Source organism: Neoarius graeffei, chromosome 27 (genome assembly GCF_027579695.1).
Source record: "Neoarius graeffei isolate fNeoGra1 chromosome 27, fNeoGra1.pri, whole genome shotgun sequence".
Taxonomy (NCBI): domain Eukaryota; kingdom Metazoa; phylum Chordata; class Actinopteri; order Siluriformes; family Ariidae; genus Neoarius; species Neoarius graeffei.
This window is the reverse complement of record NC_083595.1, coordinates 42,936,533-42,956,586: the sequence shown is the minus strand read 5'-3', so window position 1 is coordinate 42,956,586 and position 20,054 is coordinate 42,936,533. Positions and strand designations below refer to the sequence as shown.

Sequence of the window (20,054 nt, the reverse complement as noted above, 5' to 3'; positions counted from 1 at the left end):
GGTTTTGCACATCAACTATCACTGAAGCCTGGGTCCGTACCAAGCATCCCTGCCGCATCAGCCACAAACACCGAACAAGTAAGTGTATAACTGTTAAGTCGTTTTGGCGTGTTTTAAAATCGGTGCCACGTTAGCCTTGCAATGGCTACATTAGCTGTGCAGCTAACCGCTTCCTGCAGTTAGCCAGGTACTCTGCGCTACAAAACCAAAAAGCATGCAGCATGCTCTGTTATAATAGCCAATCAAAACAGTTTTTACAAAGACACCCACATTCTTTTTTTTAAGTCACTCGTTCATTTTATTTGTTTGTTTGTTCAGTAAAAACCCAAACATTTGTTGAATTTATTTTATTTCCTCGCGTCGCACCTTAATGACGTCAACGCGCGGTATTTTTCCCTTCGCGGTTTGTTCCTTCTCTCTCGCCATAGTAAGACACCCACATCCGCTTGTTCTGACCCACTGGAGGCAGCGTCACAGTGCTGTTAGCCAATCAGAGGTAACACGTTTACATGTCATGAATATTAATGATAAGACCCGCCCCCACCCTCTACCCTTCCCCGCCTCCTGCTTCTCATTAGCAAAACGACGCACTGGGAAAAGCGCTGAAATGGGGCTTTCTCCCAGGAGGCTATATCTACGTGCCGAGGGTTCATTTCGAGAAAGGCTGCGGATATAACATCCGGAAACCTCCACGAGCCCGTTTAAAGCATCAACAAACCACCATGCCATGGGTCCTTTAAAGATGTGGCCCAGAAACGAAAACGTGGCCGGCTGGCCGGAACCTGTTTCTATATCCTCCGGCAAACTTTGTTTGGGTGGGGGATAATAATGATCAGTATCGACTGAACTGAAACATTTTATTGCGATAAAATTGTCAGCTATATCACCCAGCTATATCACTCTGAGAGCACAATATCCCCCGCTGGCAACTATTTCTATGCTATAAGTGCTTAATACACTCTAATGAAATTGTCAAAGTATAAGTTTGGAAATCAAGGGCCGTAACTCTGGTAAAATGTGACTGAATTGGACGAAATTGCAATATGTGTATTACTGACATATAGCAAAGAATCCTGTCAAGTTTCATGAAATTCCTCCAAAATTGTGAGAGGAGTTGATTTCAGAAGGTGAGTACCCTTCCCGGGACGGATGGACGGACAGATATCGCCACGAGATAATCCCCCTTTGCGCCTTTCAGCCAGTGGGGAATTCTCATCTCATCTCATTATCTCTAGCCGCTTTATCCTGTTCTACAGGGTCGTGGGCAAGCTGGAGCCTATCCCAGCTGACTACGGGCGAAAGGCGGGGTACACCCTGGACAAGTCGCCAGGTCATCACAGGGCTGACACATAGACACAGACAACCATTCACACTCACATTCACACCTACGGTCAATTTAGAGTCACCAGTTAACCTAACCTGCATGTCTTTGGACTGTGGGGGAAACCGGAGCACCCGGAGGAAACCCACGCGGACACGGGGAGAACATGCAAACTCCGCACAGAAAGACCATCGCCGGCTACGGGGCTCGAACCCGGACCTTCTTGCTGTGAGACGACAGCGCTAACCACTACACCACTGTGCCGCCCCCCAGTGGGGAATTAAATAAAAAAAAAAAAAAAAACACAGTCCAGCAGCTGACGAAACACAGTGCATGAGTAAGCATGTAGAGAATAAGTTGTAAACAATAAATACAAAATTAAGTAGATGTAGTTTTACTCTCAGTGGCTCCTGACTTTGTCACCCTGCAATTTAGAAAAAAACAAATGTGATAAAAAAAAAATCTATTTGTTTTTTTTCCCCCATAACATAAAATAATACGTTTGTCTCCACTGTTTTATTTTTCATTTACTTCAGATTGATTATTTTTAATATTTAGTTTTAGGACTCAAAAGCAGGGGCGGCACGGTGGTGTAGTGGTTAGCGCTGTCACCTCACAGCAAGAAGGTCCGGGTTCGAGCCCCGGGGCCGGCGAGGGCCTTTCTGTGTGGAGTTTGCATGTTCCCCCCGTGTCCGCGTGGGTTTCCTCCGGGTGCTCCGGTTTCCCCCGCAGTCCAAAGACATGCACGTTAGGTTAACTGGTGACTCTAAATTGAGCGTAGGTGTGAATGTGAGTGTGAATGGTTGTCTGTGTCTATGTGTCAGCCCTGTGATGACCTGGCGACTTGTCCAGGGTGTACCCCGCCTTTCGCCCGTAGTCAGCTGGGATAGGCTCCAGCTTGCCTGCGACCCTGCGGAACAGGATAAAGCGGCTACAGATAATGAGATGAGAGGACTCAAAAGCCTTAGCCTTCCAAAATATGAACAAATAAGATTGTGATAACGGAGTTTCACCAATCAATTTCCCTCTTTGTACTTTAGAAACAAGGAGAGCCAAATTTAACACCGAGGCACAGCTTAGCTCTCCTGGCAGTAGAACCAATGAAACGCAGAACAAGCGCTAGGATTCAGACGACAACCACTGCGTGAGAAACAACACCAAAATCCGAAGGCATTCCTGTTCAGAACGGGCTTTTCTAACTGTGTGGGTGATGGTTACCTTCGGGTCAGCGAGTGTGTTGATGACATTGGCCAGGGCGAGGAGAGAGCGGTTGATGTTGGCTCCTTCCCGGAGGCGAGCTCCTTTAGCGTTGGTGGCACTGGCCCTCTCTGAACCAGCCAGGTCAATCAGACTCATCTTGGCCACACGGACATTTGGATTGAGACACGCTGTCTTATCCTGCTGCCTCAGGTAGATCTGTGCAGGAAGACAAGAAGATGAAAAAAAAAACCCCCAAAATATAAAAAGAATGAATGAGAAAAGCCAACATTTATTAAAGACCTCAAGGCTCTTTGTTATGCAAGAACATAATAAATGATAGACCATGGTGTGATACAAAAATAACGCACCCCTAACGCAGGGTGGGTATGCTGATGCGTTACCTCGAACATTATTTTTATAGAACTGCACGGTCTGGAGTGTGTTAATCTGGTTATACCACAGTGATTTACCAAAGATAACAATGTTCAATTTATTAATGAACGTCACCTCTCGCTTATTAATGGTTTAAAGTGCAGTTTAATTCAATTTTATTTGTACAGCGCTTTTAACAAGAGACACTGTCATAAACCTACGGAAGCCGCGAGAGGCCCTTCATATACTCTTTTTTTATTCACCTTGTTATCCCGAGATAACGACATAATTAATTCAGGATCTCGAGAAAACAACACAACTAATTTGAGATCTCGAGAAAACAAGACAATTATTCCGTGATCTCGAAAAAACAAAACAATTATTTCATGATCTCGAGAAAACAGCTGAGATTTCGAGCAGAGCTGCGCCCCCTTAATGCAATCTCTCTCTGTGTCAACCCCTGATCAAAATATTGCCTTATTAGGTGATCGATTATTCCAGACATTCTAATGACCAAAGTTGCGTCTATACAGAATGAGAAATAGCCCCAAAGTCAGCATATCACAAGTCTCTTGGCGCACCTGAATGAACCATTTCTCAGCTGTTTACTCAAGATCACGGAATAATTGTTTTGTTTTCTCGAGATCTCGAATTAGCCCATGTTTACATTAGACCGTATCAGCGGATCATCAGATTAACGTTTTTAAAACGATTCGCGTGCACACAGCAACGCCAATACACGGATACGCTCGGCTCCGCAGGCATCCTGCGCTCCAAATCACGCCACCCTGAACAGCGAGTGCCCTCTGGAGGGTGCGCACTCCGGCCCTGCGCAGCTCACAGAGCGCGCGAGTGAAGTGCACAAGCAGTTATTCGGGACTGAGCCGCTGTGTGTGTGATCCCAGCGCATATCACTTACCACTTGCAAGTGGAAGGATGGCAAGCCTAAAGACAATCATAACTACACAATGGGCAGTATTTGCATCAGTATTTGCAGTATTTTCATACTTTTATACTCTTTAATGAAAGGTGATACAAGGCGGAAGTCCGCGCCGTTTTTCAGCAGTCGCGTCACATGACCAACGCCAGAGAATCAGGAAGGTGGATGTCACAGTGACATTGTCCAATGACGACGCCAGCTAGAGCTCAGCACAGCGTATCCGCGTATTCTCAATGTTTACACAGCACCGGACCAGACACGATCTGGATTGAATACGTGGACCCTGGCGGATTCCCGTTTCCCGGCGTTTTAATGTAAACGGACAGTGCATCCGCGAAGAAAACAAGACAGATACGGTCTAATGTAAACTTGGCCTTAGTTGTGTTGTTTTCTCGAGATCCTGAATTAATTATGTCGTTATCTCGGGATAACAAGGTGAATAAAAAAAAAGGATTATATGAAGGGCCTCTCTCGGCTTCCGTATAAATCAGCTTTCCAGAGACATATAAATTCTGCATGTAGATTTTAATCATATAAATTTATCCCTAAATACGTAGCAAGCTGGCGGCACGGTGGTGTAGTGGTTAGTGCTGTTGCCTCACAGCAAGAAGGTCCGGGTTCGAGCCCCGTGGCCGGCGAGGGCCTTTCTGTGCGGAGTTTGCATGTTCTCCCCGTGTCCGCGTGGGTTTCCTCCGGGTGCTCCGGTTTCCCCCACAGTCCAAAGACATGCAGGTTAGGTTAACTGGTGACTCTAAATTGACCGTGAGTGTGAATGGTTGTCTGTGTCTATGTGTCAGCCCTGTGATGACCTGGCGACTTGTCCAGGGTGTACCCCGCCTTTCGCCCGTAGTCAGCTGGGATAGGCTCCAGCTTGCCTGCGACCCTGTAGAACAGGATAAAGCGGCTAGAGAGAATGAGATGAGATGTAGCAAGCCTGAGGCAACAGTAGCAACAAAAAACTCCTTTAGACGACGCGCGTGTGTGTGTGTGGGGGGGGGTACCCTTGAGAGGACCTAGACTCAAAAGGGAACCCATCCTCATCTGGGTGACAACAGATAACATAATTATAAAAAATTACTCGCTTCCATAACTGTCCCCTTTATGGTCAAAAAGAGCAATTGTGCAACCAGGAAGTGACACCGGGACTTACAACCCCAAATCAGGGAAAGAAAGAAAGAAAATTACAGAGTTGGGACGGTATGTTGAAATTAAAACTGAAAACAACGATTTGTAAATAATCTTTGACCTGTACTGTACTGTACTCAAACATCATCACATTATTTGATGCTGTGCCTCATTAAGTTTTTTTTTCTTCAAAATAAACACTTATTTGAATTTTCATTCTTTCAACACATTTCAAAAAAAAAAAGTCGGGACAGGAAAGCATTTACACTTTATAATGCTGTATTTCCTTTTCACAACACTGAAAAGATGTTTAGGGACTGAAGACACAAACTGATGAAGTGTTTCAGGGGTTATTTTGTCTCATTCTTCCTGCAAACAGGCTTTAAGGTGTGCAACAGTACGGCGTCGTCGTTGCCATATGCTTCGTTTCAAAATTCGCCACGCATCCTCTATTAGGAACAGAGGGGACACACCCTCTTCTTCCACAGCCGCGCCTTTGTAACGTGTACAGAATGTGGTTTTGCATGGTCTTGTTGAAAAGATGTCGTCTTGAAGGCAGCATATGGTATGTTGCTCCAAAATCTCAATGTACTTTTCTGCATTAATGCTCCATCACAGAAGTGTAAGTTACCTTTGCCAAGGGCACTGACACAACCTCATACCATGACAGACCCGGGCTTTTAGACTTGTTCCTGGTAACAGTCTGGATGGTCCTTTTGTCATTGGTCTGGAGCACATGGATCTTCCAAAAATTTCTTAAAAAAAAAAAAAAATTTGCCTGACCACAATACACGTTTCCATGGTGTGCTGATCCATTCCAGAGAAGCTGATAGGCTTCTGGACACAGTTAAAGGGGAACTGAAGTCATTTTTAAACTTGCGTTATTTCTTAATTAACACGTCATTCAATTACGTTTTCGGTTTTAGTAACCTTATATTGTGACTCGTATTGGCAACTAATTGCAATTAAATATTATACTTATCGGCCGATTCGGTTTTTAGCCGTGTTGAATTTAGTTCGTTTGGTCCACGGCAGGCGTCGCTTATCCGCGCGATCTTCATGAGACTTGTGCGAGACTTCGAAACGTGAAGTGTCAGCCAGGTGTCAGTGCCGCCATTTTGAAAACCGTTTTCCAAACGAAATATTGCACAAAAACGAGTTTAAATGACGATTACTGCCTACTTTTTTTTTTTCAAACTTTCCTGATTGCCGTCAAAACAAACAAAACTTCCGGCTCGATTACATCAGCGTTCGAAAGAGGGCGCGCGCGTCTTTTGACAAAGTTGGCAGACGTCGGTCGCTTTGATTTCCGCTGTACGCTTTACTTCCGTCCTACGACGTCTCGCACAGGTCTCAACGAATCTCGTTTACGGCCGTCGCTTTGACATATGGACTGATATATTACAGAGGATATTTCAAACACTCATAACTTGCTATAGCAGCGACAAAATATAGCCTAGTAAACTAGACCCAACCGCCTAGCGGCCAAAAATATTTTTTGCCTAGCGAATGGGTCTAGCCTTGCACCATATAAACAAAAACACCCCGGGCATCAAATCGTGCCCACCAATCACAACGCAAGGTTTTTGTTTGGATTCTTTGGGCGGGCTTTTGCAGGAGTGACGACAAAGCTGCGCGACGCTGGAGAAAGCGCAACAGGAAAGATGGCTACGGCTATTGAACAGCGCTCGTTTGACTCCGCTTTGGAATCAGTTTTAAAAGAATTAGACTTGGAGTTTTCGTTGAAACATGAGCAGGAAGAGGCTCTCCGCTCATTCCTTTTCAAGAAGGACGTTTTCGCTGTTTTGCCGACCGGCTATGGCAAAAGTCTGATCTACCAGCTGGCTCCGCTCGTAGCCAAAAGGATGGGCTAGTTTGTGCAGTACGAAGAATTAATAAACAGCTTTGAAACATTACTTTTTGATTGTTTCTTATTTCCCCGTTATTTTAAATTTAAGGGAAATTATTTCACCAAACACCACTAAATAAAAACTCTCAAAAACAGTTTAAGCAAACCCTTGAAAAACACTTGGAAAAAAATGTGTATGTGGTACAGACTCCAAACTTGTGGTCATTATCTCCAAACTTCTTAATATCTAGAACCTGTTTATTAATTAATACGCATTTTGAAAAATTATTTTATTTCAAGGCCTCCCCCACTGCTTTCTGTCGCTCTGACTATGTCACAGTCACTGTTGCGCTGATTGGTCAGAGCGTTGGCCTATACGCACAGAGACAGTTTGAAAGACAGCGGGTTGTTCCTCCTACCCTCTTCGGAAATGTCTACGGCTCGAGGCCAGACTAAATATTCACATTTAGTCTGGCTTGCCAGGCTAGACAAAATAGCGATCAAAAATGCATTCCTGTATTTAATAAGATCTCATCTCATCTCATTATCTCTAGCCGCTTTATCCTTCTACAGGGTCGCAGGCAAGCTGGAGCCTATCCCAGCTGACTACGGGCGAAAGGCGGGGTACACCCTGGACAAGTCGCCAGGTCATCACAGGGCTGACACACAGAGATAAACAACCATTCACACTCACATTCACACCTACGGTCAATTTAGAGTCACCAGTTAACCTAACCTGCATGTCTTTGGACTGTGGGGGAAACCGGAGCACCCGGAGGAAACCCACGCAGACATGGGGAGAACATGCAAACTCCGCACAGAAAGGCCCTCGCCGGCCCCGGGGCTCGAACCCAGGACCTTCTTGCTGTGAGGCGACAGCGCTAACCACTACACCACCGTGCCGCCCTATTTAATAAGATGAGAAATAGAATTTTGAGAATAAAAAAAAAAAAAAATTGCCTTCAGTTCTCCTTTAACACAAAGCTTCCTTTTTGCACAGTAAAGCTGTAACTGGTGTTTGTAGATGTAACTCTGTATTGTAGCTTGACAAAGGTTAACCAAAGTAATCCTGAGCCCATGTGGTTATATCAGCTACAGATGAATGATGGTTCTTGATGCAGTGATGTCTGAGGGATCTGAGATCACGGGTGTTCAGCTTAGGCTTGTGCCCTTACCCTTAACTTACCAAAATTCCTTCAGATTCTTTGAATTGTTTAATGATTTTATGCACCGTAGAAAGTGAAATATCCAAATCCCTTCTTATCTTTCTTTGAGGAACATAAACATTCCAATAATTTGCTCAGGCAGTTGTTGACAAACAGGAGATCTTCTGCCCATCTTTACTCCTCAAAGCCTTGGCCTTTCCTGGATACTGATTTTGTACGGAATCATGATTACAATCACTTGCTGACACCACGTGTTTCAAATCACATCATTAATTAATAGTTTTACTAGAGCTGTGCAATATATCGTATTTTTATCACGATATCGATATTGGTGTCAAACGATATCAAAATTCATAATATCGATATGAAACGATTTTTTGTCATTTGTCGAAAGGGACGTGCACAATATTTCTACAATGGCAATAAAACAACAATAACATTGACGTGACAGTAAGGTAAAACGAACCCTTCTGTCCCCTAAGGCACACCGTAGCCTTGCATACGTCATCCATTCTACTCCCGCGATATCTCCGCAACAGTAAAAAATCAGTTCTTCTGTTTTCATACGTGTCGGGTGATTTGATATATTGATTTGTTAATATGTTGTTTGATTTGCTTGATAATAGTTATAATAATACAATTAACATATATTTACGTCATATTTTTGGATGTGGGACTGGGTAATGTAAAAATGGCATCTACGGAAGAAAACAAGCACAACAATATTAGCACATATCCAGCTTGCTAGCTGTGTTAGATGTGTTAAACCGTGTGGATTTAAGTGGAATAATTGCGAGTCGTCCTGTGGTCCAGGCAGCGTTTTAAGGTAAGGCAATCTGGTTATTAATGTTGCCCGCCGCGGCATGTTTACTTGGGTTCATTTGATTTTGACTTGTGCATCTGCAGCTAGCATCATGCTTTGAAGTAGGTTCTGCTAAGGACGGGTTTATTGCGCGATGTAGACGGACTCAGATGTAATTACATTGTTTTTAAAATTCCGTGCGCTTAAAACGGTGTCCCCCTGCTAATCATGTAGCCCTAATCATGTGTTGCTTTTACTTTTCTTAATGGCGAGTGAAATATCTCTGCAAATGGTATTTCAATGCTGACATGCCAAAAAGATAGCGGAGTCCACATTTGGAAGATGAAGGAAGAGAAGCCTATTTTCATGCATGTTAATTCTTAAGGACTTGTCTCTATATTGTGCGTGGTTAATGTTGGTGTCTTAACAACACACAAGCTTACGTTGCAGTGTGTGTGTGTGTGTGTGTGTGTGTGTGTGTGTGTGTGTGAGAGAGAGAGATTTTATCCTTGGCTGGCTACAAGCCAGTGTGGACGTTACGCAGTAATCACTGGTAATGCCAGCGCTGGCTCCATCCTCTGTGATCGGAAATGTTGAGTGAGGAGAACGTGAGCCTTGTGCAGGCGATAGGACCTATGCAAAGTACGCGCTTGCACAGTAAATAGTTTAAGTAAAAGGCGTTTCAGGGTACAACGGGAAGGGTTGACAGGTAGCCTATGAGGCCTGTACTATAAAAATGTGGCCCGGTGCCTCAGGTGTTGATGATCAGGGCTTTAAAAAAAGGTGTATAAATATCGTTTTAAAAATCGCGATATCGGGGGCGTCGTGGCTCAGGTGGATAAGGCGCCATACCATAAATCCGGGGACCCGGGTTCGATTCCGACCCGAGGTCATTTCCCGATCCCTCCCCGTCTCTCTCTCCTGCTCATTTCCTGTCTCTACACTGTCCTATCCAATAAAAGTGAAAAAAGCCCAAAAAATATCTAAAAAAAAAAAAATCGCGATATCGATATTTACTGAAAAAATCGTGATATTGATTTTTTCCAATATCAAGCAGCCCTAAGTTTTACCTAATCACTAGCCCTAAATAGCCTCGGTCCCAACTTTTTTTGGAATGTGTTTCAGGCCTGAAACACAGGATGTATACACTGCCGTTCAAAAGTTTGGGGTCACTTTGAAATGTCCTTATTTTCAATGAAGATCACTTTAAAGGGGAACAGAGGGCAATATATAGAGTAAATATAACAATAAAACACACATTAACGAACCTTATTCAAGACTTACAAAAGTTTTTTGTTCTAAGGTTGGAAAGTTATAGTGTTTTGAAAGTAGCTCGAGCAAACTATTTCCGCAGTTTGAACAGCCCGCCATGATATTAATTTTATCCAATCAGAATGCACGTTCATTTTCTCTGCGTAACACTCATGACGTATGTATGTGCCCAGTTGTGTTGGCTCATTGAGGTTGGGACTAGCACGTGTGAAATACCTGTTTCTGCCTCTTGCGACGATTTCGCAAGTCCACGGGTGGCGCCTATCTCATTGCAGCAAATAAACTCTGCTGGACTCGTGAGCAACTCCACGTTACGTTTTCCGCACGAGCACCACGCCGTGTCACCTGCACGCAGACGCTCTGCCCCACGCTCGCCATGCCCATGGTCAGCATCAGTCTCATCCTCGCCGTCATCCGAGCTTCCTTCTCTTATTTCATCACCGGAGTCGAGAGTACCTCTCCTAGCTATTTTAAGTTCGTTTCTTAAGACAAGGATTTTTTAAGATGTTACCTTGTTGACAGTTTCGGCGAGAATCTTCCGCCTTCTTCAAAACGGTCACCAGATGTGTCCTGGGGGAGCGACCTGACAGCAGGAGGCGTGAACTACCTGTCAAATTGGGCGGGACGTTCACGCCTCCGTAGCGTAACGTCAGCTGATAAGGCACGTCACCACTCGACATCTGGTGACTGTTTTGAAGAAGGCGGAAGATTCTCGCCGAAACTGTCAACAAGGTAACATCTTAAAAAATCCTTGTCTTAAGAAACGAACTTAAAATAGCTTTAATAGTTAGACATAATGAACTTCCACTACATAGTACCTCTCCTAGGTTCAAACTGGTACCCTTCTAAGCCATAGCCTGCTTGCAGTGTGTCTTGCGGGATCTCTTCGTATGATTCGACAGAGCTGTCGCTTTCACTTGATGCGCCCGACGCCATGATTACACGCTTATCTCCTCTATTTCGGAGAGTTCCGCTAGTGCAGTGGGTAGCGCTGACGTCACGGTCTTTTAAAAATGGCGACTCTTGTGCGGTTTAGCGTATAAAGTATTATATTTACAATTACCAAGATATTTCGTTGTTTTCTAGTATATAAATTTGATAGAATACTTAAGAATACGTTACTTTGTCACATCAGCAACCGTATATATTATATATTCGGTACCCCTTTAAACTAATCAGAAATCCACTCTATACATTGCTAATGTGGTAAATGACTATTCTAGCTGCAAATGTCTGGTTTTTGGTGCAATATCTCCATAGGTGTATAGAGGCCCATTTCCAGCAACTCTCACTCCAGTGTTCTAATGGTACAATGTGTTTGCTCATTGCCTCAGAAGGCTAATGGATGATTAGAAAACCCTTGTACAATCATGTTAGCACAGCTGAAAACAGTTGAGCTCTTTAGAGAAGCTATAAAACTGACCTTCCTTTGAGCAGATTGAGTTTCTGGAGCATCACATTTGTGGGGTCGATTAAACGCTCAAAATGGCCAGAAAAATGTCTTGACTATATTTTCTATTCATTTTACAACTTATGCAAGGCTGACACTTGCACGATTCCGTGGCACGCATTGGCACGACTCGAGTCGTACCGGTGCGCAAACTAGTCGTAAACTGGCGTGAAGTTTATGCCCAGCCAGAGCAGGGCATACCTAACAACGTGTTTTCTTTCTCTCCCCCCCCATCTGTCCCTCTGAGTTACATGTTGATCCTGGGATTGAGATGCTGGCCTCTTCTGCCCCTCGGACCTGCTTGATCCATCCTGGTGCCCTGTGTCTGGTCGGAGTTTTATCGCCCCACTCCTGTGAAGGACGGCCCCATGAGGACAGTTGAGGGTTATACCTGTTAAAACTGTTAATATTATAGTCAGGCTGTCTGTTGTTGCCCAAATGAGGATGGGTTCCCTTTTGAGTCTGGTTCCTCTCGAGGTTTCTTCCTCATGTCGTCTGAGGGAGTTTTTCCTTGCCACCGTCGCCACAGGCTTGCTCATTGGGGATAGATTAGGGATAAAATTAGCTCATGTTTTAAGTCGTTCAAATTCTGTAAAGCTGCTCTGCGACAATGTTTATTGTTAAAAGCGCTGTACAAATAAACTTGATTTGATTTGAAGTGTGTGTAAACCCGTCGTGACTGCGTGCCATGTCGGGACGAGAATTTTGAAATGTTCAAAATTTTGGTCACGACAAAATTTCGCGACCGGGTCGTGAACTATGTGCAAACTGTTCGTGATCTCGTCGGGACGATGCGGGAGGATGCGTGCCAGTGCGTGGAAGTGCTCGCCATGCCACGACTGTCACGAACTGCCACGAATAGTTCACGAACAGCTCACGTCGAGTTCACGAGTAGTTCACGAATTGGTGCGCATCGCAGCGTGGCCGTGCCTTCCCACTGACACGGTCACGCATTGATGGCACGAGCAGTTCACGACTAGTTTACGCACTTCACGAACAGTTTGTGCATGGCACGAGCAGTTCACGACGAGTTCACGACTACTGCGCGACAGTGGCGCTCGCGTCGGTGCGGGGGTATATATAGGGCTTCCCGGACACTTCTTGCCATTCCAGAGATCACCAGCGAGGAGACAACTTATATCACAGAGACAACATGCCTAAAAAAACAAAGCATCTTCTCTTCTCTGCAATGATTGTGTCTCTGGTATTCAGCATGTTGTCTCTTCCACAGCCAATTCAAAAATGACCAGGGGTTGGGGAGGCCCCCTTTTTATATGGCGTGCCCAAGTCGGCACGACACCGTCCGAATTGCGCAAACTCGTCGTGCCAATGCGGGAAGTGCGTAAACTATGCGCAAACTATGCGTGAACTCGTCGTGCCAGTTCGTGAATGTGGACGGGCACGCATTCGTGAACTCGTCGTGAACTAGTCATGAACAGTGCGGGAGCCTCCCAGTTCGTGCCCCAAAATGGCACGACTTGCCACGACAAAATTGTGGCCAAAAGTCGTGCAGGTGTCAGCCTTGCATTATGGTGGTAAATAAAAGTGTGACCTTTCATGGAAAACACAAAATTGTCTGGGTGACCCCAAACTTTTGAACGGTAGTGTATTAACAAATGAAATGAAGTTGACCAGAAAAACATGAAATATCTTGGATTCATACTACCGTCAGTGAAATACAAGTCAAAATAAATGTATAAATCAATCACTGCTTTATTATTTTTTTTTTATTTGTATTTTCCATACTGTCCCAATTTTTTTCTGATTTGGGGCTGTATATGGCGGACGTTCTATGAAAATCCAAGGATAATATTAAACTGATGTTTTTCTTGAACAACAAAAAATGTCTAATTCAAGCAATATAGCATGGGAAAGAATAACGTTAAACTAAATGTCATTCAGCTGTCGACACGAGGCCGCAGGTAATCACAGCTGTGCTGATATCCAGTACAACACGACTGCAAGTGCGATATTGCTTTTATACATCAGCTCTAGAAACAACAAATTAATTATGAGTAACTGACATTTCAGACACATAATTCCCAAAGAAACCAGTTGGAAAAAGTGCTGCACGTTGCCATGCAACACACAGACTGACTGAATGACAGCCCATAGTAAGCGTTTCAATGTAATGACCTGCTGTTTGACATTTATGGAGCAGACACAGACAAGCGGAACGATACAAACAATGAAACCTCCCAGTGCTGTAATTATACATACAGGACACTTTTTCGATGGAATAAAAACGTGTGTTCTATTCCCTTCTAGTGGGTTTGATAGCATGCAATATTGTTAGCATATCACTTATCCTACGTGTATTACGTCACTCTACCCAATGGAGAATGAGCGTTGAATATGGTTTATGATATTGCATGGTAGTCAAGACAACATGACGTCACACATCGGAGATGTAAAACTTCCGCGCTAGTGAGTGACATATAGCCCTGTGTCCGAAATCGCTCACTCGTTCACTACTCCCTATAGAGATCTTGCAGTCACATGACCGGAAAGTACACAACCGCCATCGTGTCGGTCAAAAACACCGCTGAATACTGCTGCACTCGTGTACAGAATGGATCAATTTCAACCGACAGACTACACGGCTCATTTTTCTAATGAACAGATAACTAGATATATGTCTAAAATAAACGATCTACAGATTAGTGACCCTTATGGCTTACCGGATGGAGTTTTCACGACCGGATTTTGAACTGCCAGCGGAATACCCGGACGTGTATGATTACCTCATCAACTTTCCCTCGCTGCTCAGTGGTGAAGCACTGTGTGCCTATAAATCTCTGGACAGTTATCTTTACAGAAATTCAGGATTTGTCAGCGACTCAGATGTGGCATCTTGTAAACAAGAAAATAACTATCCTCATTGGATGGGTAAGTCACTTAAGTATTGAGTATAGCACTGACCAGCCGATTATTGAATAGAATAAGGTAATTCCAAATCGTCCGCCTTGTTTACATGGATCTGGCGTTGGAGAGGTGGAGGTTTGAGTAGCTGTTTTCTGAGCTTAGTCAACAGGCCGGCTCTGCCTGTAGCCTCGCTTCTGCTCCCGGCGCCGCCTCCTTCGCTTTGCTTCCAATAACAATCCACGGAGACCCTGCTGGTCTCGTCCGGAATGTTTTTTTTTTTTCTCTCATCCGGAATGTTGCGCATGCGATGGAAATCGCTACAAACCGTCATTTTCTGCTGGAAACCAATGTCCAGTAAGTCCATACGGTTGTAGTGGATATTGAAGTCTGGTACAGACGAACAACACGCAAAAATCATAAAAACCGTGCACAGGTAGGGAGAGCTTGTAGCCGCAGCCGTTGTAGTAGAATTGTATATAGTAGGGTTTTCCAGAATAAAAGGTAGAAGTAAAAGCAGAAGTAGAAGGAGGAATATGGCGTTTGACCTACAAGATGGCGTCTGTCACAATCTGGATCAGCTGTGACGTCACATGCAAGATCTCTATATAGGGAATTACGATACAGTGAGCTGATTGGTAAAATGAAAAACCTTTCAGACACCAGTCCGTCGCGCTGGTATTTACGTCATTACTGTCACACAATTAAAACATCCCAGATCAGTCGGCTGGTGGGTTTTCAAAATAACAAACACGCGCATGTATTTTTGTGATAAATCCATATTATACTGAGCGCATTTCCCACATTAATCTATAGATAGTTTTCATATGACGTCACAGAGTCGGGGATTCCCTGGTGGAGACCATCTTGTAGGTCAAGCTTACCGTACGGGTCACTGAGCACACATTGTAACGTGCGAGTTAAATTTATTTATATATTATTTACATTTATAGTTACATTATTACTATTTAAAGCTAGCAATGGTGCACACCTGTTGTATTCACGGCTGTCGTAATAGGTCAGATGATGACGTCAAGCGGAGCTTTTATGGAATTCCCACTGTACGGGAGCACGAAGGCGAGCAAACAAAGAAACTCAGCATACAAAGGAGAAATCTATGGCTTGCGAGAATCAACCGCAAGGATTATCAGCCTTCCAAACACAGCAAAGTCTGCTCCGATCATTTTATAAGTGGTAAGTTGTTTAAATAAACAATCAATTGTGTAACAAGCCTACATACCAGTTAATTATATTACCAAGTTTATACTGACATGGTACTGTAATACCACTAATGGATGTAAAATTTGTCTTAAATCAACTCGATATTATACACACACATATATTTATATGCAGTGTTGAGAGCTCTAAAATTCCAATGTTTACATACCTTGGCTGTAATTAGGACACGACTGTCACTTGGTTTTATATGGTGGACTTCACGGACCCAGCCACAGACAAAATAATTGTATGACTCCAGCGACTTGTATGCTTTGAGGTCATCAAGTGTGTAGGCGCTTTTACTATTCACGAAATAGTTCACAATATCAGGGTACGATATGGATGGCAGCCCTGCATAGTCACTTGAAAATGCATCTTTGTCCACTTCATAGGGGTCAATTCTCCCAATCAAGGCCAGTTTGGCTGCATACCGTTGTCATGAGATGTCGTCCAATGTATCCATATACTTCCGTTTGCTTGATTTTGCCGACATTGATCTTTATTTTAGAAAACTGACTATATAACTTAAGAAATTCATCCGAGATAACGTAGCCGGTCGTGGCGATGGTCCGTTTTGTTTGCCCTGCAAGATGGCGGCTGGGGGGGCGTTCCCTGGAATGCCGTGACGTCAGTGAAAACCATCTATACAAAGTACCTGCAGCTTTCAGTTCTTTTAAATCAAGGCTTGAATACGTTCTTCTTTTTTCGCTGCCTTTTATTAAATCAAATCTGAGACTTTTAATTTGATTTCTTTCAGCACGACTGCAATGCATGATGGGATATATTACTTTGGTTAATGACCATCGGTTGTACACGACTTTTCGTGATGCACTGTGGGATACTTTGAGTGCGCTATATAGGGTGTAATAATTCTCACTGTACATTCGGACAGCAGTACAAAATGGCGTCCGCCCTATATAGTGAGTGATTTCGGATACAGGGTGTGACAATTTGTAAGCAAACATGGCCGCCAGGTTTGCTTTGTTAAATACGGAAGATTGAGAGAGTTTTGAAAGAGAAAGACGTGTTGAACACCTGAAAGGAATGTGTATGCATAATAATACTGGCTGGCTTTTTTCATGGTATATCAGATATATTCCATTCAGCTCGCATGATACTGAACTCGTCTTCGACTTGTTCAGTATCATACTATATCTGATATACCATGAAAAAAAAACCCAGCCAATATTATTTAAATATCTACACTTGTGGACCGCTGCTCGTCCAATCTTGGCCAAGTTAATGGCCTGGAGCTCACTGTTGTATAATCAATGGTATGCATTAAAGATTAAATATAACTATTAATGTATAAAAAGCATGAAGTCTCATTCAATACATTAAAATTGTAATCATCAGCAAACTGTTGTGCTTAGAGGGATAACACTTTCACGATAAGAAAATATTCAAGTAATTCCTCTTCACGTCGGGCCACGACACACCATCCAGTCATCGACTTTTATCCTGTAACAGCACAGCCCATTGTGTTTTATTCCGTACGAACAAAACTGCCTTTAATATGGTTATGGAAAGGAGACGTACAAATGAAAAATATATACAGTGCATCAGAAATATGAAGGTTATTTTTAATAACCGACCAAGAAGAGACCAAAAGTGTATTAGCACACATTTGTTTAAAAAAAAAAAAAAAGAGACAACAACAACAAGGGGAAAAAATGGAACAAAAACAGAAAAGTATGGAAGCTGAGAGAGGCCCTTCATATAATCTTTTTTTATTCACCTTGTTATCCCGAGATAACGACATAATTAATTCAGGATCTCGAGAAAACAACACAACTAATTCGAGATCTTGAGAAAACAAAACCGTTATTCCGTGATCTCGAGAAAACAAAACAATTTTTTCACGATCTCAGCGGTGCCGCGGACTAATTTTGAAATTATCCCTTATTAAAAGACTTAATGCAATCTCTCCCTGTGTCAACCCCTGATCAAAATATTGCCTTATCTCGCGGCCTCTCGCGTCTGTACCTTTTTTTTCCGTTTCCGTTTGAGAGTACGTCTTGTGCGTTCTGGCTGCCGCTTCTCACCAGAGCTTTTTTTATTTTGTTTTATTTCTTTTTCTATTTATTTTTTTCTGTGTGTTTGTGTAGTTTGATGTTTGTTTGAGTGTTTTGTCCGCTGGTTGTGGTGTAGCTCCGGACCCAGTTTTGGGCGTCGGTTCCCTCCAGGCCTTGGTTCGCCGTGGGCGATGCCTGCGCTCCCAGCTGTGGACTGCAGTGAGCCTGTTGCTCATTTTATATTGTGGTTGTCCAGCGCTCTGTGCTTTAACGCTTGGCGTGATGTTCCGAGCGATGTTGCTTGGTGGTGTCGCGGCGGCTGTGCAGGCGGTTTGGGACACACCAGCGCTCTGCGTGGCGGAGCTTCTCTGCTCGCTTTGTGGATCCACGGCGTGGTGTTCGAGCGATGTTGCTGACGGTGTCACGGCGGCGGTGCTGGAGATGTGGGACTTGTTTTCGTGCGCCTTTTGGTGGGACTGTGGCTGCTACACCACGGGAATTACATCCTGACCCCTACTTGGTGGACTTTTTACTTTTTATTTATTTATCATCATCTTTTTATTTATTTTTTTTCTTTCCTTGTCTAGAATTGTAAAGCGTCCTTGGGTTTTTTGGAAGGCGCTATATAAATTTAACTACTTATTATTTTTATTAGGTGATCGATTATTCCAGACATTCTAATGACCAAAGTTGCGTCTATACAGAATGAGAAATAGCCCCAAAGTCAGCATATCACAAGTCTCTTGGCGCACCTGAATAAACCATTTCTCAGCTGTTTACTCGAGATCACGGAATAATTGTTTTGTTTTCTCGAGATCTCAAAATAACGGTTTTGTTTTCTTGAGATCTCGAATTAGTTGTGTTGTTTTCTCGAGATCCTGAATTAATTATGTCGTTATCTCGAAATAACGCTTTTGTTTTCTCGAGATCTCGAATTAGTTGTGTTGTTTTCTCGAGATCCTGAATTAATTATGTCGTTATCTCGAAATAACGGTTTTGTTTTCTCGAGATCTCGAATTAGTTGTGTTGTTTTCTCGAGATCCTGAATTAATTATGTCGTTATCTCGAAATAACGCTTTTGTTTTCTCGAGATCTCGAATTAGTTGTGTTGTTTTCTCGAGATCCTGAATTAATTATGTCGTTATCTCGAAATAACGGTTTTGTTTTCTCGAGATCTCGAATTAGTTGTGTTGTTTTCTCGAGATCCTGAATTAATTATGTCGTTACCTCGAAATAACGGTTTTGTTTTCTCGAGATCTCGAATTAGTTGTGTTGTTTTCTCGAGATCCTGAATTAATTATGTCGTTATCTCGAAATAACGGTTTTGTTTTCTCGAGATCTCGAATTAGTTGTGTTGTTTTCTCGAGATCCTGAATTAATTATGTCGTTATCTCGAAATAACGCTTTTGTTTTCTCGAGATCTCGAATTAGTTGTGTTGTTTTCTCGAGATCCTGAATTAATTATGTCGTTATCTCGAAATAACGGTTTTGTTTTCTCGAGATCTCGAATTAGTTTTGTTTTCTCGAGATCCTGAATTAATTATGTCGTTATCTCGAAATAACGCTTTTGTTTTCTCGAGATCTCGAATTAGTTGTGTTGTTTTCTCGAGATCCTGAATTAATTATGTCGTTATCTCGAAATAACGGTTTTGTTTTCTCGAGATCTCGAATTAGTTTTGTTTTCTCGAGATCCTGAATTAATTATGTCGTTATCTCGAAATAATGGTTTTGTTTTCTCGAGATCTCGAATTAGTTGTGTTGTTTTCTCGAGATCCTGAATTAATTATGTCGTTACCTCGAAATAACGGTTTTGTTTTCTCGAGATCTCGAATTAGTTTTGTTTTCTCGAGATCCTGAATTAATTATGTTGTTATCTCGAAATAATGGTTTTGTTTTCTCGAGATCTCGAATTAGTTGTGTTGTTTTCTCGAGATCCTGAATTAATTATGTCATTATCTCGAAATAACGGTTTTGTTTTCTCGAGATCTCGAATTAGCCGTGTTGTTTTCTTGAGATCCTGAATTAATTATGTCGTTATCTCGAAATAATGGTTTTGTTTTCTCGAGATCTCGAATTAGTTGTGTTTTCTCGAGATCCTGAATTAATTATGTCGTTATCTCGAAATAATGGTTTTGTTTTCTCGAGATCTCGAATTAGCTGTGTTGTTTTCTCGAGAGCCTGAATTAATTATGTCATTATCTCGAAATAACGCTTTTGTTTTCTCGAGATCTCGAATTAGCTGTGTTGTTTTCTCGAGATCCTGAATTAATTATGTCGTTATCTCGAAATAACGGTTTTGTTTTCTCGAGATCTCGAATTAGTTGTGTTGTTTTCTCGAGATCCTGAATTAATTATGTCGTTATCTCGAAATAACGGTTTTGTTTTCTCGAGATCTCGAATTAGTTGTGTTGTTTTCTCGAGATCCTGAATTAATTATGTCGTTATCTCGGAATAACGGTTTT

At 42.8% G+C, this 20,054-nt stretch overlaps 1 protein-coding gene across 1 annotated transcript in view; it reads right to left on the bottom strand.

Annotated features, from left to right (window-relative positions):
* kif18a (kinesin family member 18A) overlaps nt 1-20,054 on the bottom strand; it is a 109,723-nt gene that overhangs the window by 54,393 nt on the left and 35,276 nt on the right. The window contains exon 6 of the mRNA XM_060911223.1: nt 2,540-2,737. Coding sequence (XP_060767206.1) covers nt 2,540-2,737 — 198 coding nt within the window. The remainder of the gene's footprint in view (nt 1-2,539; nt 2,738-20,054) is intronic.